This window comes from Aspergillus oryzae, chromosome 5 (genome assembly GCF_000184455.2).
Source record: "Aspergillus oryzae RIB40 DNA, chromosome 5".
NCBI classification, from domain to species: domain Eukaryota; kingdom Fungi; phylum Ascomycota; class Eurotiomycetes; order Eurotiales; family Aspergillaceae; genus Aspergillus; species Aspergillus oryzae.
In genome coordinates this window covers 729,537-750,734 of record NC_036439.1, presented here as the reverse complement: position 1 = coordinate 750,734, position 21,198 = coordinate 729,537, and the positions used below count along the sequence as shown (strand labels likewise).

The window sequence follows — 21,198 nt, the reverse complement described above, 5'->3', positions numbered from 1 at the left end:
TCTGTTACTGTACCCTTGAGTTCAGAAGGATAGTCCTACGTGAACGCAATCCCATTCCCACCAGCACCTCTCCAGGCCATCAAGCAACAGGATAGTGGCGTTGTGGTTACCACGAAGCCACCCAGGGCACTATAAATATAATATGAGTATTCGAGCTTGGTAGCAGACAAACGAAGGTTTGGCACGCACAGTGGTGTAGGGTTTCCAAATGTCTTGGTTAAGGCTGGCTGGCGATGTCTCAATGGGGTGAGGTACAATTTCTCGAACTGTTCTGTCGACAGTGTAATTGAGGTAGGAACCGTTGTTAGTGCTGGCATCGCTGTTCCTTCTTGGGATGGAGATGCATTGCCGTGGTTGAGATCTAGTTCGCCCGCTTTATGGTCGGCCATGGTCTTATACGTAGAGGACTAAGCTGAACAAATGAAAGAAAATAGTCAAGAGCCGTGCCACTGGTCAGAGACCCTATTTCACTGTTCTAATAGCTATTTATACCTACTTGCTGTGAGCCCAATACCTGGCTATATAACTACTGTCATATAGATCAACGTAGTCCCACCCGGCCGAACGGAATGGAAAGCTTAGCACAAAACTGGGGTAGGTCAACCCCGGACCCCAGATCAACCAGTCTAATCCATTTAGACTTATCAAGTACTGATAGCCTTACCGCCCGGCTCAATTAGTCCCTAGAGATTGGCTTTCGGTGGCAGTAGCTTCCTGCAGGATTTCGTGACGATCCACGGCCAGGCGAGACCCTAGTCCGGTTGAACGGAGGTAGGAAAAAGAAACTACAAACTACAAGAAATAGAGTTCACGAAGGATGCAGCTACCTTGAAAACGAGCCTAGATGTCTGTTTAATTTGTTTACCGCGTCGCTGGAGCGAATCAAACAGGGTTAAGATCCTGCTCACCAAGCAAGGCTCGAGTGAGACCTGCGGGCTTCAAATCCCGAGCGTCCGTTAAAGCGAAGAGAGGAATTTCATACTACATATCGTATGAATCGGGGGATCATATATAATCCCAAGACAATATGACTTCATGACCAGGGGCGAGGTCGAGGAGTCCCCGTTTTATGAGATGGTGGGTTGTATCGAGATGGAATGCCCGTGCTTACAGATCTTGCTGGTGATTTCGGGATAATAACTCTTCACGTGTGGGAGGCCTAGGTGCCTTGTAAGACAAGTCAGCATGAAAAAAGAAAAAATGAAGAAGATGAAACAGAGAAGAGAAGACAAAGGATATCACTGGTAATGCAAGCGCAGCCTGTTATCCAGAAGCCGTATCGTGGGTGTACTGTGGCGCGATTGATATAAATATACACCATCAGCAAGAGGTTGGCCATGTCCTTATTGAGAAAGACACTATTCAGGCTATGCACAGCAACAATCAAACGATATACTTCTTTATCTTTGATACTTTAGTACCAGGCTGGGACCAACCGCCATTTGGTGGTATTACTTAACATAGTCCATGTTTCAACAGCCGAGAGAACCTTTCACCTGCGTCGTATATGTGGTTCGATCAACTCGAGTGTCACTTTTACAAGCTTCCAACGAGTTTCTATATATAGTAAATTCCTTCACTTTAATTTGCTAGTCGCTGTTGCCTGAAAACATGGCAGTTTATCCTAATTTCAAAGGGGGTGCCTCGTTATATTGACCATTTGATGAGAGATATGACCGATATACTGCCTGAAGCATGCATACCTACATTGGTATTTTGGAGTTTTGGATATTACGGTAGATAAAGAGAGTCATGGCAATTGATAATCGAATCCAGTATAATTGATGGGGGAGTGGCTGATATTATCGAAAGCAGATAAATATCTAAAACAAGAGCGGGCCACCGAAAGGTAATCAAACGAGCGAAAGAAGGCCTGAGTGGCTATAAGTATGTATAGTCGCTCAGTCGCCCTTCTAAATTGGCACAGCAGAACCTGTCGACGATAAATTTCCCCATTCTGCCCTGGGATAAGGTAGTAAAGGCCATCCAGCACGAGACATGCTTGAAAAGGCGCAAAGGAAAGCCGGTTAATACCGACCATGGTCCTCCTCGTCCTTCTCGTGTTTGTTCTCCTTGTCATCCTTGTCAACCTTGTGACCCTTGTGATGGTAGTCGTCGTGGTCTCCCCTCTTGTCCTTCTGGTTGTCGTCCTCGTTGTCGTCCTCGTTGTCACCCTCCTTGTCATCACCCTCGTTGTCACCCTCGTTGTCACCCTCCTTGTCATCCTCCCTGTCATCCTCCTTGTCATCTTCCTTGTCATCCTCCTTGTCGCTCTCCTTCTTCTTCTCCGCGGAACCGTCAATCGCAACGCACTGTCAGGGACCAATGTTAGCTACTACTCGATCATGGCCGGAATATATCGTTGAGAAACCTTACCTTGCCACTGGAGCAGCAGGCGGTGACGTTCTTGCAAACGGGACCATCGTTGGTTTGCTTGACCAGAGCTATAAAACCATTTCATTAGTTCAAGGACTCGGGCGGACCTCGGTGGGGGAAGAACACACAAAAGAGGTTCCACTCATCGATGACGCCCGACTTCGCACAGGCATAATCCTCATTGCCGGCCAAAATGTCGATGAGACCCTGCTTCACCAAATTGAACAGCCTCTCATCCTTCTCCTCGTGCACATTGTTGCAGCAGGCAGTGTTGCCAATGTCGCATTTACCCTCGGCAACCTTCTGCAGGGCCTTGGAGTCGCCCGCTTTGCTGATGGTAGCAGCAGATGCTGCTGCGACGGCAAGCATGAAGAAGTTGAAAATGTTGGTGCTGTGCATCTTGAAGGCAAGCGGGCTTTGATATTTGGTTTGTGGAAACGAGAAGAGGCTTGGGAGATTATGATTCAGAAGAAGTGTTTGAGCTGATGAACAAAAAGCTATCCTGAGAGCTGGGGTTTAGGGCCTATTTATATTGTGGATGAGATATCTGCGATACTTCCGAAGGGTGATCGTTCGGCCCTTGCCTTTTGAGAAAGAATGAGCCGCAGCTTGTGTGATCCTGGCACTGACGACGACGACGATGACGGGGATCCAGTAGGTTGGTGGCTCCATAGCAGATCAACCCTTACAAGGTTCGCTTGCAACATTCTCCTGGACTTTAACTGAAACCCTACCTGCCCACTGCATAGGTTTTGAGCGTTGCTCAGTATGCCCTCTTCGCATGCTTGATGTCTAAGTGAGGGAGACTCTCCGTTCCCAAATCCTTGTAGATCCTCTGCCGGGGCACAGAAGTCATTCCGGAGGGGAGTCTAATTTCCGGAACGGTTGGTATGGGGACGGATCATTTTTTCCTGTGAAATCGCCGAAGTCCGTGGATGGATACCTCTTTCTGGCTAGACGAGAACGTCAGGTGGCCCGAGACGACTCCGGTTATCCGTCGAGAAGTCGTGTTGGAGATCTTTTGCGCATGCTTTGGCGTTTGCTGGGGAATGAAAGATGTGTACTCTCCGGTACGTCTCAATTGGTCTCGTGGAGTCTTCCATACTTTTATATCATGAGAATTCTTGAACCCCACGGGCTCCGAGAACAAGAGCGGCGGACCAAGGACAACGATGAACCCAGTCGTTGTATGCAGGAAAACGATATCGGGGGTGCCGGCTAGAGTAGGAGGGACCTAAGAGTAGCAGGCGAGGTACACCGTAAGAGCAACTGAAATACAAGGATAGTTCATCATTGCCTGGTGAGGTCTCATTCTGTCAGCCACATGGAATCAACACTTTTAGCCGTAGAATAGCGAACTACGAAGTTACATACAATGAAGGTTTAACCTCATGGGGGCAAGGGTGCCTTGCGAACCATTCTTTGCGGCCCAGTTCAATTGTACTTACTGTCCTTCCCTCGACAGGCGCAAGGAAATCTTTCTGGTCCAAATATGCGATACGGGTAAGCTTTTCTCTTCGCCGCATTGCGTTCCTACTTCGTAAGTCAGCAAGTCACTCGTATAATAATAGGCACATCATGACTCGCATTCGACGCCTTCTGCAGGTCTGATTGGGCCGAGTAAGAGAGCCGGTCAGCCGCGGACCAATGAGAGTATTGCGTTCCAGGACCCCCAGAATGAGCATTTCATTCCTGGGCTTCGTTACCATTCATCTTCTTTTCTCCCAGAGGATTCCAGATGCGGTGGCGCACTTGGGGGGAGGGGAGGCGCAAAACTTACTTCCTAGTGAGAGAGTGACCTTGAGGACACATCTTCTATGGGAATAAATGATAGAAGTGGAGAATCTGGGGAACTGACAAGCGAACCGATGCTTTTCTGGGGTCATGCCAGGGGGAGGAAGAATCAGCCGAACAAATTGAAGTCAAATATGAACCAAACCATATTTCGGAAGTCTATTCCGAGGTTTGCAAATGTGTATTACAATACAATGTGAAATAGTAAATTTAATCGAATTTCTAGAAGTAAAATATGGTACCTTTAAACTTGTCGTGCGGGCCGATAATGATATCTCTTCCGGAGATTATAAGGTTGCAGATGTAGCGTACTCGGACGAGCGATATGGCAAAGGCTTTTGGCCACACGCATTTTCCCTGCGCTCCTCGGTGATCCGCTGGAATAATTTTGTGTAGGGCTGGGGGGATTGTATACCAAATCAACGAGTAAAAAGTGTTACGCTATGTCTTGCTAACTATTCAAAGTTGAATGTGATACTAAATTCGCCGTGGGGTATTAAATCCGAGTCTGAAAATTACCGATCCCTGAACAAGGGCGATCTGTCCGCTCTCCGGGGTTTGGATCCCACGCTATCTGCCAACTTGACATGCCTCATGTCCTTCCGTTTTCACAAATTTCCGAGCCGAAGGTGAGTTTCGTGCTGGCAGTAGCCAATTATATCCGGGGGGAAACAATTCGCCCGAGCAATGGCTGGCCCCTGCATCGGGATATGCTTACCGACATAGACTCTATTAGGAAAGAGACCCTTTCATGAAATTAAGTGCCTGCATCACAGATCAAATGATCTGCATATCAAGGGGCAAGGTCTCGCCCAATATAGTCGAACTTTTTGCAGGTAGCTAAAATGCCACCGTATGGATATCCTATACCACTGTCGATCCTATGAGAGTCATGTTCATCAGGAATGATATCGAACATTGCGCTGCAAAGCAACTGGATGAGTTATGGGAGGCTTCATATTGTATATTATGTGCAATCTGCATCTGATAGAGTAGACTTGGCTGACTACCCTACAGCTCAGATTCAAAGTGTTCACAGGATGAAGAATGTATCGGACTATTTGACACTGATGAGCTGATGAAGGTTATCAGCCAGGATAATCTACCGCAGAAGTTGTGATTTGTGATCGATGTCATTATTCGTGGGAAGTGAGTACTATGTCTTAGGGTTTGAAGACTAACGAGTATTGATGATTGTATATAGCTTGTGGAGGTAAAGAGTGATGCAGTAAGGAAAATAGTTCAGATCCAGAGTTTTTTATAGTGTCGAGAAACTGCTTATCTCCTATATGCAAGTATGGATCTGAGCTATACCATAGTTCTTAAGGCCTGTCGATGCCTTATTTTAGGGCCGGACTTTCGGACATTGGGAATTCCCGGATAGAGACAACCGGTGGGTCACTGACGATGCATCGTGTTCCTGAGTGGGTACAGGAGAATCAAAGACCTCGTACTCGACCAGCACCATGTTAAAAGGGGAAACAAGTAAAGCGGTGTATGGAGACAGTCCAACACAGGATGGATGACCGCCCGCAGAGAAAGATAGACTTAAATAGCTCACCGCATCCCTCTCTGTCCTGAAGCCAACTTTCCTACTCTTCTCTCCGATATCCATCGCACCATCGAGAATAATGCATCAATTCAAAGTATACACCCGCTGGCGGCCTCTCACTCCCAGCGAGTCAACAACGCCAGAGATACAACGCGCACACAGCCAACAAGACAATGGCCGAGTATCTATCTCGCTCACCCCTTCTTCACGTTCTGCCACTGAGCGTCCTTGGAAAAGCGAAGCTGCATTCACGCGAGTATTCGAAGCAACCGATAATAACAAATCGGTCTTTGAAGAGGCAGTCGTACCAACTCTTCCCCATGTCCTTAGCGGACGATCATGCAATTTTTTTGCTTACGGACACTCCGGAAGTGGGAAGTCACATACGATCATCGGATATGATTTTGAGAATCCTGATGAATTTGGGTTATGCTTAGCAGCTGCTAGACAACTCAGCGAGACATTGGCTGGTCTTAATCAGGACACTGAGAACCCCGCTGAAGAACTGGCTATTGGGATTCGTATGTTCGAGCTACGCAAGAATATAGCCTTTGATTTGCTCAACGGACGGTGTCAATGTTATGTCCGTGAAGGGCCTGATGGGAAAACGCACATTAGGGGCGAGACTGAAGTCCTCGAAGAGGGCAAAGTTCGAGTCCGTCCGATCGTTACGAAAGCATGTTGGAGATTCGAGGACCTGCGCCAGGAGCTCCTAGAGGGACTCAAATTAAGAGCGACAGGAACATCCACGGTCCATGACCAAAGTTCGCGCACACACGCTGTTTTGGAACTAGAGATAGTAACGAGGGCGCTCCTTGATGCCCGCGATGCGGTTGTCCAGCGGCAATCGGAATTAGTTCCGGTAGGAAAACGTGCGACAGATATCTACATCGAAGAAAATACGAAAGGATATATTCAAAATGCAGACGGCAAATATGTCCCCAACCCTGACTACCAAATCGACCAGGCACGGATCGACGCCGCCGAAGCAAAAAAGGCCGAGTTCGAATCCTACGTGCAGCAGGCCGAGGACAAAGTTAGTGGTATTCTGAAGTCATCCCGTCATTCATGTCTCGGAGGAAAACTGGTTTTTGTGGATCTGGCTGGTTCCGAGTACTATCATGATAAGATAACTTCTACCGTGCCGCGACCGAAGCAGACACCCCAGGAGCAACAAGAAGGCCGGCAGATCAACACAGACCTCCTGGCACTGAAAGAGGTTATCCGAGCACGAGCTTCGAAGCAGGCACACGTTCCGTTCCGGTCGTCGCCCCTGACCATGGTGCTGCGTGACCACTTCCTAGGCACAAATACGACTGACAGTTATTCCGCTATGATCCTCACAGTGTCACCATCGTCGGAGCAATTCGCCGCCACTATGAACACACTGAAGTACGGGAACCTTGTAGGTGTAGCCGGCGGAGAGAAGAAGAGGGTGACGCGGTCGAGAGTGAACCAGTGAGGAGCAAGAACTGCATCCGGAGCATCTTGAATACAGCGAAGTGTGCACTAATAGAACCATTCCATTTGCGACCCCCTTTCCTCGTAACATCGCCGTTAAAGAAGGTCCTCCTCCACTAGAAGTACTTCGACTTTCATCCCCCATCCGTCCCTACCTCCAATCCAGTGCTTCCTTTTCCCGACTTTCCGTATCTTCTTCAGGTCTGCTTCCAGCTCTTGCTTCAGTCTGGTGGGATCAAACCCTACCTTCTGCAGTGAGACCTTCAACTCAATTCCTTGCTTGTTTTTCTTCTTCCCCAGATCGTTTGCCCAGCGCGCTCTTGGCATTGCGCGTGGTCTGGACGGATCAATGACGCCCGTGGGATACACCCGACTGATGACAAGACCCAGTTTCCCTAGATACCGCGTCCACCAGATTTCCTCCGGGGTAAGAAGCGACCGCAGGCTCTTCTTAAAGTCCATCTCACGAGGTGGCAATTCGCCACCATACCTCTCCTGCAGCATCAACGCCAGGCGAGCGCGATCGGCATGCGGTATACCATGCGCTTCCGCCAGGACCCCGGTGCTTGTGCTGTAGAGCGCGGCTGTGGCTGCCGTCTCTTTAGACATTGTAGCGTGCGCATAAAGGATATTGGCAAAGGCTTGAATGACATGTGGGCTAATAGAATGAGGAAAAGACCTGTCCTTTGTTGGACGAGGAATGGACGAGAAGGCCATGAAAGCCATCGCCTGGGCCGATCCGCGGGCGAAATTCATGGTCGCAACCTGCAAAGGATCCTGCTGGCGGATAACAGGTAGGATCTTGCGATACAGGGCACCCTCTCGAACGCCTCCCTGGCAGAAGTGTGCCTCCTTAATCCCATGAGGAATGGCCTTCGCGAGCACGTTCACGAGGAATGCGACCGAGGGGACTTGTTTTCGGCGACGATCAGACACACGAAAGATATCTTTTGCAGTCTTCGCAACCTTCTTCAACACCTCTGTGTTCTCAAAGTCCTTCTTCCCAACAGTATATCCATTGATGATGGAAATCGGGTAATACTCGCCCCGGACTTGATGCAGATAGAGAAGAAGATATCCCCACCCACGAAATCCCCCTCCAGAGAGATAGAGCTGAAAGCCACCTTCCTTCTTCGCCTTATTGACGAGTCGCTCAGGGATCTCTAAATCCTCCCACGCGCGACGAAACTGACTAGTCATCTCCTGGCGGAATTGCTCCTTGGCCTTGGCCGCCTCATCCTCATCTTTACCCTTCGTTAGAGCTTCCAGTTTCTGCGTCAGAGCAGCAGCACCATAGGGGAAGCTAATAGACCCCTTGGAACTGATACGCACGTCTCCAGCATGGGAAACAATCCAAGTCATCTGCATACTCCCACCCCCGAGGTCAATCGCCAGTCCCTCAATATCCGAAAATCCGCTCGCAATGCCCCACGCCCCAACAACGCCCTCTTCATCCTTCGGCAGCATTCGCACTTGGACATGTGTTCTGTTCTGGATGGTCTTAACGAACTCCTCCGAGTTGATCGCCGTCCGCGTCGCCTCAGTCGCAATAATCAGCATCTGACTCGCCGGTACCCCCACTTCCAGACAAACAATCTGGAAGCGAAGTATCGCTGCCACGACGGCATGAATAACCTTCCTCGGTATGGGAATTTGCTTCCCAGTCTTCGAGTCATATTGCGCATCGTAGAGTGAGATGTTGAACCGTTGAGAATACACGGTTGGCAGGATACGGGTGGTTGGTGGGGAGAGGTCCGTAATTGAGCATCGGATTCCGTTACTAACGGGGTGAAAATTAGATTGGTTCGTGATTTATAAAGTCACCTGTTTCTTGCCTGCCCATATCCACTATCCCATGGAGATATTGTTTTTCCCCTGGTTCCTGCCATTGCGTGCTGTTGTTGTTGTCAGTTGGCTTTTGAGACTGGTAACTGGGGAATTGAGCACCACCACCCATTTTGACGATTACAGTACTTGAGAGTTGGAGAGATGCTCAGCGATAGTCATATTTGGGGTAAGCTTTTAAAACAGAATGTAAGAATACGGGAGATTTAATACATTTCAGTGAAGCCTGGCGTTGCATGCCTTAAGCGGCCCGATGATGTCATGACTTGGCGATCATCAACACTTTCAGTTCGTTGCCTGAGGCTTGTATTTATACAGTGTTGAAGTTCGCATATTAATTGTTCTAGCTATCCTTGCCGCGTACCAGAACCTCCAGTTCAAGAATCTAGCGGTACTCCAGCAGTGACCCGTTCACGTCTCACCCATTTGCCAAATGTCATAATCCCCTCACGCCTGGAATGCACCAAAGTTGCCATAGTAAGGAATACACCAGCTATCTGATCCAAATCCAAAAGACGAGCATCAGTCTTCGGCCAGACAGAACGACAAATCTAGAGTAACACGATATTAAAAACAATCCGTACGATACAGAAGGTCACCACCCTCACTCCCCTCGGCCGATATACAATCCGCCGATACGGATACTTGTCGAATAGAGCCTCCCCGTAAATGCCAGAGTACAACAACGTCACAAACAGTAGTACATAAACGGCCAGCAGGACCAGAGGCTCAAGATACGGTTCAGAAAGAACGGCATAGACGACAGTATGACAGAGGAAGCGGAAAGTTTCCCACGTCCACTCTTTCACCGTTCGAGGGAAATGCGGATCAATCTCAACCTCCACGTCGTCTTCCTGCCATGATAGTCTGGTCAAGGGTCCAATGATGGGCAATGTTGAAACGAGCACAAATACAACGGCGGTCATGCCGGGGTCGATCTGACATCGTATCAGACGGATCAAAACATCGCAGAGGGCGACGAGAGGATAGCCGATTGTGAGGAGGATTTCTGCGTCGAGTTTATTTCACATCTGGATGTTTTTCTGAGCATTTCGAATGCCATATTGTGGATAGAGCTGTGGCATATGCGGGCATTAACCAGGCTAGATAGGCACCTGGGCCGTACCATCCCGAGGCACTGAGAGCTGAGTTTGTGATTGCTTCTCGTTTTTCTGTCCATGGTTTGCATCGACCGTTGTAATCCTGTTGGGACAGTGTGTCTATCACAGTGTCACCTAGATAGACTGGTTGTTCGGTCATGCTAGTGCCCAAGACAGCAAACCACAATCGTGGACCCCATGGAGTGGGTGTGATTTCGAGAAGGAGAGATACAAGCCATCGCAGTGTCCTGATGTAGAATACAAAGTATCTTGAGCCCCATTTAGCTATAATTCATGATAGTTGTTTGAAATCAATCTGTAACTATCAGTAGCCTAATTCCACGCCCGCATGGCAGTGTACATTTAGAGCGAGCTGCATCGGGCAAATGAATTCATCGTCATCACCAATTCCAACATGGAAATCATAGGCTCTCCGTTGGTGCCACCAGAACCCTTGTAATTCGAAGGAGAGCTCATGTTTGATATCTCTGCACCATCAACATCTTTCTAGCAGCCGTCAACGTCCCTCTTATAGGCTTGGTGTCCTCCGCATTCAACGCTATCAACATCCCTCTCGGAAGCCTGGTGTCCTCCCTTGGACTCGTAGGTGTATTATCCTTCTTTTTCAATTCAGGCAGTTACAGGGATTGTATGGTTGAGGATGAGACACAGCGATAGATAGTGAGAATACGTGTATAGTGCACCAAAATAAACACCTTGGGGCTGTGTTAGACAATTGCTAGTGCGTAGCAACAATTATCCGAGGATCTCCGAGCCTATCAAATTATGTGCTTCCGTACGGTGTAAGGCGGACTTTTCTTACTTTTGAATCGGATCAGTCTAGAATTTCATGCAGGAAAAGAAATTCAGTATTTACTCACATAGGATTATGCCTCAACGTATCACGCATCTAGGGGTTTCTTCTATCTCTCGTGATACCAAAATTGCTTATGCGAGCTCGTGCGTTCTGGACTTATTCTGCCCAAGTCCGATTTCCCCCCTCTTGTTTCTTGTCCCCCACAGCCGTTTCTCATACCAAATAGTATCAATATTTCCTACGCGAACTGCTTGCCAGACTAGTGTTGGGGTCTTGTATTCTTCGTGGCGACAAAGCATAAATAATCATGGGCAGCGAAACGCTGCCATATATCGTCTCTGCGGCGAACGACTCAGAGCCATCGAGGATTGACGACTCAGATCAATATGATCCGCTTTTAGATGTCGAGCATAAAAGTTTTTTAGAACAAAGTGAAAACCGAGTTGGCAGCCAGGCCCGAAGCCGCTTATCACTCCTACGGCGCGGCTTGCTTCTCTTATCCATTCTCTTTTTCATCATAGGAGGAATCAACATTGCTATGCTCTTTTTTGTCAAAAACGCCACTTTAAAGACTGGTGACGAGATTGCAGCCGTCCGAATGGGATTGACAGCAACAACTCTATGTTGACCCTCGGATCAAGCGACTGGGTATGAATTCGGCCATTTTGGGAAATGCATTGCAGAGGCCCGGGAGCTGGGCTGCATCTTCGATCCAATGTCCTGGGCGTGGCAGCGGCCAGAATGTTACCACGCTGACTTGGTAAACGACTTCCTGCAGAGAATGGATTGGCATTTCTACCTGAGCAATGAAACCCTTCCGACCGAGGAGGTGCCACGCGAGGAATGGGAACGTGGGGACCATTCTCTTCTTTGGGGGCCACGGATGTGGCATCAATTCCATTGTACCTATTCCTGGAGGAAATTTCACGACGCCTTCCGTCACCGAATGCCCATGCACAATGATATCCTCCAGCCTAAGCACACGCTTCATTGCGATACTGTTTTTCTTCACGATTACGACCCGCAGATTTCGGTGCCGTGCGATAATTGGGAGGGTGGATGCCGTACGACGGAACTTCATGCAGGATTCAATCGTTGCGGTTGGTATTGAAGTAACACTAAAGATTGGGGCGTGGCTCAATATAGGATCTCCAGAACCATGTCAAAGTTAATAAAGTCAAGGGCGAGTGGTTTTAATCGTGTTGAAGGCGGATATAGCTATGTAACTACGTTACAATTAGCCCGTGTATGATACTACTCAGATACTAGTGAAGCTCTTTGATCATATGAGTGATTGTCCTCCTCATAGTAAGATCCAAGGGTGGGCATGTAACTTGAGTAGACATGTGACATACTGGTTTTGATTTAGAGCAGGGAGTGTATGTAGGGGATTCTGCGTACTGACTACTAGTGCTGAGGCTGTCCATTGAACATCGTTGGAAAACCCACAGGGGTCTGTTATAGTGTGTCACGATGCTTGACCATCGAATATACCCGAATTACCATACACAACTAGTATAAGGCCCTAGCGATAAGGTGGCATCGATTGCGCAATAGGCGGCAGGGGTTCGCTAGCTTCCTGGCAGGTATTAATTAATTTCCCTTTACCGCTATCTCGTCAAAAGAAAAGCAAGAGCGGAAAAAAACGCCACACGACATTATGCCACCAGGGTGCTCGCTCCAGGCTGATAACAATTTCGGCCCTGCGATAGATCCTGGGTGCCGCGATGGCTTTGATTTCACACTATTGTTCGAGCAAGCCATACTTGGCCTCGTTCCTGCGGTCGTATTTCTCCTCGTGTGTCCTCTTCGATTGCAAATCCTGGTTAAGAGAGATGTACGGACTCAGCCTCACATAATGAGATTGGCAAAGCTGGTAGGCACTGTCGCATCCCTACTCGCAGAGTGAAACACGTGGTAACGTTGATTTCACCTCAGATAACCGCCTTGGTTTTCGCCGCTATTCAACTTGCCTTGCTTATCAGCTGGGCAAAGAACACCCGGCCAAATACAAAGTTGTCCGTGGCATCGAGTGCAATAAATTTGGCAGTGGCAATGGAAATTGTGGTCTTGTCTTGGGTGGAGGATGAGCGATCAGTTAGACCGTCATCACTCCTCGCCATCTACCTTCTCTTCACGTTACTCTTCGATGTTGTACAGACAAGGACTTTGTGGTTGTCACCTGGGAATCTCCTAGTTCCTAGTCTTTTCACGGCAAGTGTTGCTGCGAAAACTGTCATGGTGCTGTTTGAGAGCTTAGGAAAGCAGAAATACCTCACTGGCCCCTATCAAGGTCTTCCTCCAGAGTCGACGAGTGGAATTGTCAATCGATCGTTTATGTGGTGGTTGAACCGTCTCTTTTTCAGAGGTTTTCGATCTTTGCTTACTACTGAAGATCTTGATCACCTCGATAAGCCCCTGAAGTCCGCGGCAACGGCGCCGAAGGCATTGAGAGCTTGGGCACTACGCCGGCGCCCTGAGCGCCGCTTCGAGTTCCCGTGGCAGATGATCCAAGCGTTCAAGGGCCCGTTGGCTCTAACAATACTTCCACGCCTCTTCTTGATTGGATTTACCTTTTCACAGCCCTTCTTGATCACATCGATTCTCAACTGGCTTGATAACTCCCATAGCGCGAGCAATCACGGTTACGGCCTCATCGGCGCCACACTTCTGATATACTTGGGAATGGCCCTCTCAACCCTCATATACGACCAGCTTTTGTATCAGTTTGTAACAATGTTCCGAGGGGCAGCCTCATCGATGATCTACAACCACGCCTTACACATCCCCGATGGCACCCTAGGGGACCGTTCTGCCACAATTACTCTAATGACTACCGATGTTGACCGGATCATCAACTGTCTAATCACCTTGAATGAATCCTGGGCGCGGACGTTTGAAGTGGGCATTGGCATTGCGCTACTCGCGCTTCGATTAGGGTGGGTTTGCCTAATACCATTAGTGGTCGTTCTGAGTAAGAATTCAAATCTCACTACATATGCGATAAGTCGCTAAAAATCAATCACAGTATCTAGTGGAGGAAGTATTTATATCTCGAAGAATATAGGAGGACATCAGAAAATATGGGTGGATGCCGTACAGCAACGCATAGCGATCACCCGTTCAATGCTGGACGGTATCCAAACCGTCAAGGCGACTGGGTTAAGCCAAACCTTTCTTCAGCTCGTACAAAGGAAAAGAGCCCAAGAAACCCATCAAATGGCCAAGTACCGCTGGAGTGTGGTCTGGAAGAATATGATCCAGAATCTGCCTTGGGCCTTGGCGCCAGCTTTGACCTTCGTCGTCTACGCTGCTCAAGGAAATGAACTAGACGTTACTAAGGCGTTCAGCAGTCTGTCCATCATAACTCTTCTAACGAATCCGGCTTCTAAGCTATTAAGTGCGATTCCTTCCATAACTGCTGCGACGGGATGTTTCGATAGAATACAAGCATTTCTTCTGCTGCCAACCGGTCCTCAATACATAGGGGAGGGCTTTGTTCGCACGAGGGAAACGGAAGTCGATGCATCTCCGCATATTGGCGGAGTGAAATACATGACTTCCAAGGGCTCACCAGAGACTCCTGACCTTCCAAAACCTGTCATCTTCATGGAAAAGCTCAGCATACGCCCATCTTCGTCGGCAAAAATTGTCTTAAGAGATGTTAACTTAGAAGTCCCTCTAGGAGCGTTGGTCATGATCCGGGGGCCAGTTGGATCAGGCAAATCGACCTTGCTTCGGGCTATACTTGGCCAAGCAGTTTGCGAGACAGGTTCCATGGCAGTGATCAATCAACAGCCGGCCTTCTGCGCGCAAACACCGTGGGTTCCAAGTGGCACCATCCGCGATGCGATCTGTGGAACTTTCTCGGAGAGCCCCATAAGGGAGGGTGCATTTGATCAAAAGTGGTATGCGGCCGTTCTTCACGCATGTGCTCTGAATTTGGACCTAGATTTGCTTCGCGATGGAGACGCCACGCGAATTGGACACGGCTCAGGTCATGTGCTGAGCGGTGGTCAAATGCATCGCATCGCTCTTGCTCGCGCGGTATACTCTCGCAGGAAGCTTCTACTATTAGACGATATATTCAGCGCACTGGACCGGAAAACTAAGACTACTATCATAGCGCGTCTTTTGGGAGTTGATGGACTGCTCCGAAAAGTAAAATCAACCATAGTTTTGGTGACACATGAGAGTAAAACTCCATCCAAGATTTCTTTGTCGCCTCTTACGGGCTAACACCCTGGTAGTGGAGCAGCTATGTCGTGCGGATCAGATATATGTTCTCTCGGATGGGCATCTTCGTCCGGAAGAGCCCTGCGAAGGGCACGTCCATCAAGGTCCGGGGGATGACGCCGTGGAAGCTGACGGATCGACGGGATTCATAGAGCTGACGATAGAGGACAAAGCCGCCATGATCTCCGAGGCGAATGAGGTCGACGATCTCAGGAGGGCAGCAGGGGATTCTGCTGTTTATATGTATTACTGGCATTACCTTGGCTGGACGAAGGCTGCGGTATTTGTCTTCTTCGTGACAATGAATGTCTTCTCTAGCACGTACAGCCGTATGTGGATTCTCACTTGTGCCACTCCCGATATCACTGACATCGATCTTCTACTAGAAATCTGGCTTGAGCGATGGGCTGCTCGTAGTGGAGCCCAAAAGGCACTCTATGTCACGGTGTATATCTTCCTCGCCATTTGCAACACCGTCGGAAATGGTGGTTATGTTTGGCAAGGTGTTCCATGCGGTAGTATATCATGAGCCACGATTCCTAACAAATTATAGGGCTATCCTCATTCTGATCTCGCCCTCCACAGCGCGCCGACTTCATTATGTCGTACTAAAGACTGTCTTAATGTACACTCCATTTTTTTTTTTCTCGCACCTCCGTCAATTGCTGACACCTCAAAGGGCAACGCCTCGATTTCTAGCCACTGTTGACATCGGGTCAATACTAAACCGATTTAGCCAGGATATGACCCTGATAGAAAGCGATCTGCCTATTGGCATCTTAATCATGGTCTCAAGTAAGACCCCTACCATTTTTCACAATCTCCGGAAAGATTTGCTGACCACTATCGGCCGCCAATTATCGATGTTAAATGCTGATGAATCTAGATCTCTTTTCATCAATTGCCAGTGCTGCACTAATTGCGACCGGATCGAAGTACATGGCAATATCCGTACCGTTCCTAATCATCTTTGTATTTCTCTTACAGCATTTCTATCTGAAGACATCACGACAACTTCGACTGCTAGACCTGAAAAGCAGAAGTCCGTTATACTCCCATCTTCTCGATACGGTCGAGGGTCTTGCTACCATTCAGGCCTTCTGCTGGGAAGTAGACATTGGAAAAGCCAATTCAACATTGTTGGACGTTACCCAGCGCACGTATTATATGCTTAATTGCATCCAGCGCTGGCTCACATTAGTCTTGGACCTCGTCGTCGCTGCCGAAGCGGTCATTGTCGTCAGCTTAGCTGTGTCTTTAAGACACACTACGAGTGTTGGATTGCTTGGAGTATCGCTCAATAGCATTCTCGGTATGTCTTTCTAGGACAATTTACTTTACCGGTGCGGTCGTTTGGAGGTCTTGATATGCATCGTTACACTTCCTCTAGCTGACTCTTCTCCATGAAGCTTTCAATGGTAGCCTTTCATCTCTCATATCGGGGTGGACACAATTGGAGATATCCCTTGGCTCAATTCTACGCGTCAGAGAATTTGAACGCGCGGTGCCACGTGAGTTATCAACCGAGCAAGAAATCCCCGTCGACTGGCCATGTCAGGGAGCTATTGAGATCTCAGGCATGACTGCACAGTACAGGTATGTATTCCACAAGATACTATACATTCGCCCATCGCCACTTCAGAATTCGCTTTACTAACAAAATACACGAACAGTTCTGAAACAACAGTACTGAGCGACGTCTCTCTGAAGTGTTTGCCAGGTCAGAAAATCGGTATCTGCGGACGTACAGGGAGGTAAGTATCATCTCCCCGGGGGTCCTTTTTTTGTTGTAGGATCAAGCAGTCCTTGGCTGACTTTGCCACCGCGTAATAAACTAGTGGGAAGAGCTCTTTACTATCAACATTATTGGGCATGCTCACCGTGACCCGCGGCTCGATCGTTATCGACAACATTGACCTCGCTACCCTTCCCCAGGATATAGTCCGCGAAAGGCTCGTCACCATTTCTCAAACACCACTCATCATGGTTGGTTGTACAGTTAGGTTCAATGTAGATCCCACCGAACGCCTCCCAGACACAGACATCATCACGGCTCTCATCCGAGTCGGAATCTGGGATGGTGTGCTCCTCGAACGGGGGGGACTAGATGCCGAGATAAACGATAATCTATCGCTATCGCGAGGCGAGCAACAACTGCTACAATTTGCTCGTGCCATGCTGAAAGTACAAGCAAGGGATTCTAGGATCCTGTTGATAGATGAAGGTACCAGCAGCGTCGATGTGGAAACTGATGCTCGCGTGCAAGACCTTCTGCAACAGGATCCCTTTCGTTCATGCACGGTCCTTACGGTTGCCCATCGTGTTCACAGTCTATTGAGTTATGATCTGATCGTCGGTTTAGATCGGGGAAGGGTAGTCGAGATAGATGAGCCTATGGTTCTCAGGGACCGGGAAGATAGCATCTTTAGGAACCTTCTCAATAGTGGTGGGTACTAGTTCACGAAAGAGAGATTTACAAATCTCACCCAACGTACATATGACCCTTGAAACATGTCTCAAGTACAATAACGAGCGCTTCATCATTTGCCTCTGTTTTCTGGGCTTGCGTGACCATTTGAGTAATCGGCCAAGAATAGGAAGTCTAAGTCACTTTCGTGCTGTATGATACCTGATCTCTCTGGTAAGGCTATGGATCCTCCAATACGAGGGTAGCCATGGCGTAGCAGTGATTCAGTGATATAGCACTTTAAAACTAGTAATCTTCTCAATATCAGGACAAACGTAGCACAAACTATTATCAGAATACTAGTATCACAGGTCTTGCACATATCAGTCAAGATAGCGCATATCACGTTCCCCATTACAGTCTCTTACTCAATTCAGTATGATCTGAAAGTCTCTTGCCTCCCCGGTCCAAGATGAGGTTAATCGGCATTTGTACCAAGCAAGCCAAGCTACCGGTTTCCAGGTTTCGACTGGACCAAGCGTACTATATGTTGAACCCCACAAATTAAGACTTCCAAAAGCTTGGTCTCAGTATTTAAGCTTGATCCACTTCTTCCACGGCCTGGTAAACCTCCTTTGATCGCGCCAACCACGCTGCAACAGGATTGCTATAAAGAGGACATCGACGCAATTCATTTCTCCATATCCCTCGGCTAACGGCATATGCACCTTGGATATGAAGGAATATGGGGCTGTCAGATCCATTTTATGGGGACTTTAGGAGGGCTTTCTGCGTCAGTGGTAACTTCATGGTCTTCCTCGTGTAGGGTGTTATTTTCTTGAAAAGAAAGTTAAAAGGGAATAGAAGGAAAACGAAAGAGGAGAGGGATAGAGAGATACATAGGCTTCAACGGAGGGGAAACATGAAATCCTTTGAAAGCTACTGGTATTGCATTACTCAATCATTGAACGTCTCACCAGGAAGATCCTATACGAACAGGAAATAAAGAAAGCCATCACAACAAAGAAATAAGGTTATAGTCACACCGCTTGGGCAGGTTGGAAGCACTTCACCAAACGACGGAACTTACCCTTAGCTGGCCGTAATATTTCCTTCCCAGTGGTGACTGTACCCTGTGAAGAGAGTCTGAAAGCCAGGAAGCATGCCAGGAGCCTCGCCTGGTCTCGACCTCTCGGCAGAATCATCCACAAGATCCGTATGGTTCAGAGTATCCACCTGCCCGGGTTGGAACTTAAAAGCGACGTGCCTGACATCATTGACTTTTGGGTAACGACAATGAATAGAGTGGTACAGCGCACAGTCCATCCGTGGACCGGCCGAGGATTCCCTACCATCTTTGTGAATGGAGGGGAAACGGTGTGAGGATTGCACGACCCGGCCGATATAAATATTAGACCTGTATAACTGATATGTCATTCTGGCTTACTTTGGAAAACCTCAGCAGTTATTCGAGAAAATGGCGAATCAGTCGACCCTCAGACTTAGGGAAGTGAGTCCAGAGGACATCCCCAAGATCAGCGAAGTATGGTTCCGCGCCTTCAGTACGACGCCACACAACCTGGAGTTGTTTCCCGACACCCCCGCCGTGCGCACGTGGTGGAATGAAGCCAATTACCATGACCTCGTGAACAAACCATACCAGAAGTATCTCAAGGTCGTCGATGCCGCTCACCCCGGTGATATCCTCGCATACGGAAAATGGGACCTGCAGCCGGATAGGTGTGGTGAGCGATATCCGCCATGGCATCCCGAGTCGAATGCCGAGCTCTGCGACCAATTCTTCGGGGGCATAGAGAAGCAGCGCAGAAGATTGATGCAAGGACGAGAGCACTACTGTACAACCCCCTCCCCCCGACTGACATACGTTGGTTTTAATCACGTTATAGACCTAGATATGCTGGCCACCAATCCTGATCATCAGCGGCGAGGTGCTGCTTCCCTGTTGGTGCAATGGGGATGTGATCAAGCTGACCGCAACGGTGTCGCAATCTACATAGCCTCCAGTAAACAGGGGGTTGGACTGTATCGGAAGTTCGGGTTCGAGCTACTGGGAGGCCTTGACGATACTCCTGAAGGAGCCAATCCCATGGTCAGAGAGCCTAGAAGGCTGAATTGAAAGAGTAATGACTTTTGTCTCCTGTAGGACCAGGTTATGTGTATTGGCGTTGGAGGACTACTTTTCGTGTACTTATTCCCCTGCACCGTGCCTTTCAGATGTTGTGTGTATTTTCAAGGAATAACATCCTATGTATCATTCCATATATTGCACACTTCGCCGATCCATATCGATAAGTTCTATTTCTGAAATCGATTCTCGCTCTCCGCGGATGATGAACTGGCGCGAGCTTTGACTATCCTGAGATTGTGCCGAGCCCGGAAAGACCATCACGAGTTCCGCTATATTTTGAGAACGGTGTGGTACATTATGCGACTCGATTTCTGTTGACTGTGCGAAATATGAGCCGTCTCGCTTGATCGTTCCTTGGCCCCAACCGGTATCAAAAGATGCGAGGAAGGGTTTGATACATGGTATGGTGGCGGCCATGAGACTACAGTGAAGTAGCACTTCCGTAGCGATCACAGCATTTGACACGCGAACTGGGAGACGAGGTTCTTCGAATGCGTGGTTGAGGTATACTTGTCGGACAACGGCGACAGCGATTATGCTATGATCGTCAAATATAGCGAAATGAATTAGCATTTATTGCCAGCACACGTGTCCGTCGCGTTAATGCTTACGCCGTCCTCGTACTAAACGCACATATAACCGCCACTTTTCGCTTTCGCGGCATTTGGATACCCCAAACTAGGAGAATGCTTAAGCCCACAAGGAACGCCTCTATCATAATATCCACCGTCGTGAGAACCTTCCATCCGGTATTCTATACCTTTCCTTATCAGCCACGCATTGCAAAAGGGAAACGGTGCTGCCCACACGATCGATAGCACTACGACTCAAATTCCAGTGGTTGCTCGGTTGCCCACTGATCGCGATTCCAATAATCGATGCGACCGTCCACAGGCCGATCACGATGAGTGCAATGTTGCACCCATTGAGGTACTTCGTTACTCGTCCCAGCCGGCGCAGCAGGAGACAGACGGAAACTTTAGCGGCGCTATGACCGGCCAGAAAAAGTAGGTCGGCAGCATATAGGGCCTAGTTAACGGATCAGAATGGGCATCTGACAGTAGGTTCGCCGACCGAAAATGAATTTAAGCACCTTTCGTGCGCTTCTTGCCTCACTTGCTGGCATTTCTTGCATGGGCCTTCCGAACCCGTGTGACACGGAAGCCATAATGGCTCCCACATGGCCTATTCCAAGTGCCTATCGTGTTGACTAGTACCTGGAATGCTCTCTATTATAACTAGCTAGAATAGAAAGCCTGGGGAATGTCATTGGCTTGTTACAGACGTACACCACCCGCAAAAGCTGCGAAGTCATCCGCCCCTAAGGGACCGTTCATGACAAGCCTCATGTAAAGACGGAAGAGACACACTGTACACATCCATGACATGAACATTGTCGCAGTGATAATAATTAACCCTCTCTGATCTGTTGGCGTTATTGGATAGGGTCCTCCCATGGTT

At 48.5% G+C, this 21,198-nt stretch overlaps 9 protein-coding genes across 9 annotated transcripts; 6 read left to right on the top strand and 3 right to left on the bottom strand.

Moving 5' to 3' along the window:
* Positions 1 to 1,901: 1,901 nt before the first annotated feature.
* Positions 1,902 to 2,775, bottom strand: AO090701000610 (uncharacterized protein; the record flags this gene model as incomplete). The annotated part of the gene is made up of 3 exons (XM_023237226.1): positions 1,902 to 1,913; positions 2,377 to 2,444; positions 2,505 to 2,775. 3 exons carry the CDS (start codon positions 2,773 to 2,775, stop codon positions 1,902 to 1,904), a joined length of 351 nt encoding a protein of 116 aa, XP_023092217.1.
* A 3,026-nt stretch (positions 2,776 to 5,801) lies between these two features.
* AO090701000612 (kinesin family protein) lies at positions 5,802 to 7,184 on the top strand (the record flags this gene model as incomplete). The annotated part of the gene is made up of 1 exon (XM_001823383.3): positions 5,802 to 7,184. The coding sequence occupies one exon, from the start codon at positions 5,802 to 5,804 to the stop codon at positions 7,182 to 7,184; it is 1,383 nt and encodes a 460-aa protein (XP_001823435.1).
* Positions 7,185 to 7,279: 95 nt separating this feature from the next.
* AO090701000613 (putative transcription regulator (RTG2)) lies at positions 7,280 to 10,605 on the bottom strand (the record flags this gene model as incomplete). Its single annotated transcript, XM_023237225.1, has 2 exons — positions 7,280 to 8,963; positions 10,544 to 10,605. The coding sequence occupies 2 exons, from the start codon at positions 10,603 to 10,605 to the stop codon at positions 7,280 to 7,282; spliced, it is 1,746 nt and encodes a 581-aa protein (XP_023092218.1).
* Positions 10,606 to 11,564: 959 nt separating this feature from the next.
* On the bottom strand, positions 11,565 to 12,026 carry AO090701000614 (uncharacterized protein; the record flags this gene model as incomplete). The annotated part of the gene is made up of 1 exon (XM_023237224.1): positions 11,565 to 12,026. One exon carries the CDS (start codon positions 12,024 to 12,026, stop codon positions 11,565 to 11,567), a length of 462 nt encoding a protein of 153 aa, XP_023092219.1.
* Positions 12,027 to 12,605: 579 nt separating this feature from the next.
* Positions 12,606 to 13,035, top strand: AO090701000615 (uncharacterized protein; the record flags this gene model as incomplete). The annotated part of the gene is made up of 2 exons (XM_023237223.1): positions 12,606 to 12,821; positions 12,931 to 13,035. The coding sequence occupies 2 exons, from the start codon at positions 12,606 to 12,608 to the stop codon at positions 13,033 to 13,035; spliced, it is 321 nt and encodes a 106-aa protein (XP_023092220.1).
* A 148-nt stretch (positions 13,036 to 13,183) lies between these two features.
* AO090701000616 (uncharacterized protein) lies at positions 13,184 to 13,960 on the top strand (the record flags this gene model as incomplete). The annotated part of the gene is made up of 1 exon (XM_001823388.3): positions 13,184 to 13,960. One exon carries the CDS (start codon positions 13,184 to 13,186, stop codon positions 13,958 to 13,960), a length of 777 nt encoding a protein of 258 aa, XP_001823440.3.
* Positions 13,961 to 14,071: 111 nt separating this feature from the next.
* On the top strand, positions 14,072 to 15,057 carry AO090701000617 (uncharacterized protein; the record flags this gene model as incomplete). The annotated part of the gene is made up of 2 exons (XM_023237222.1): positions 14,072 to 14,992; positions 15,037 to 15,057. 2 exons carry the CDS (start codon positions 14,072 to 14,074, stop codon positions 15,055 to 15,057), a joined length of 942 nt encoding a protein of 313 aa, XP_023092221.1.
* Positions 15,058 to 15,924: 867 nt separating this feature from the next.
* AO090701000618 (uncharacterized protein) lies at positions 15,925 to 17,638 on the top strand (the record flags this gene model as incomplete). The annotated part of the gene is made up of 4 exons (XM_023237221.1): positions 15,925 to 15,976; positions 16,714 to 16,777; positions 16,855 to 16,935; positions 17,020 to 17,638. 4 exons carry the CDS (start codon positions 15,925 to 15,927, stop codon positions 17,636 to 17,638), a joined length of 816 nt encoding a protein of 271 aa, XP_023092222.1.
* A 1,427-nt stretch (positions 17,639 to 19,065) lies between these two features.
* On the top strand, positions 19,066 to 19,725 carry AO090701000619 (GNAT family N-acetyltransferase; the record flags this gene model as incomplete). Its single annotated transcript, XM_023237220.1, has 1 exon — positions 19,066 to 19,725. One exon carries the CDS (start codon positions 19,066 to 19,068, stop codon positions 19,723 to 19,725), a length of 660 nt encoding a protein of 219 aa, XP_023092223.1.
* Positions 19,726 to 21,198: the final 1,473 nt, after the last annotated feature.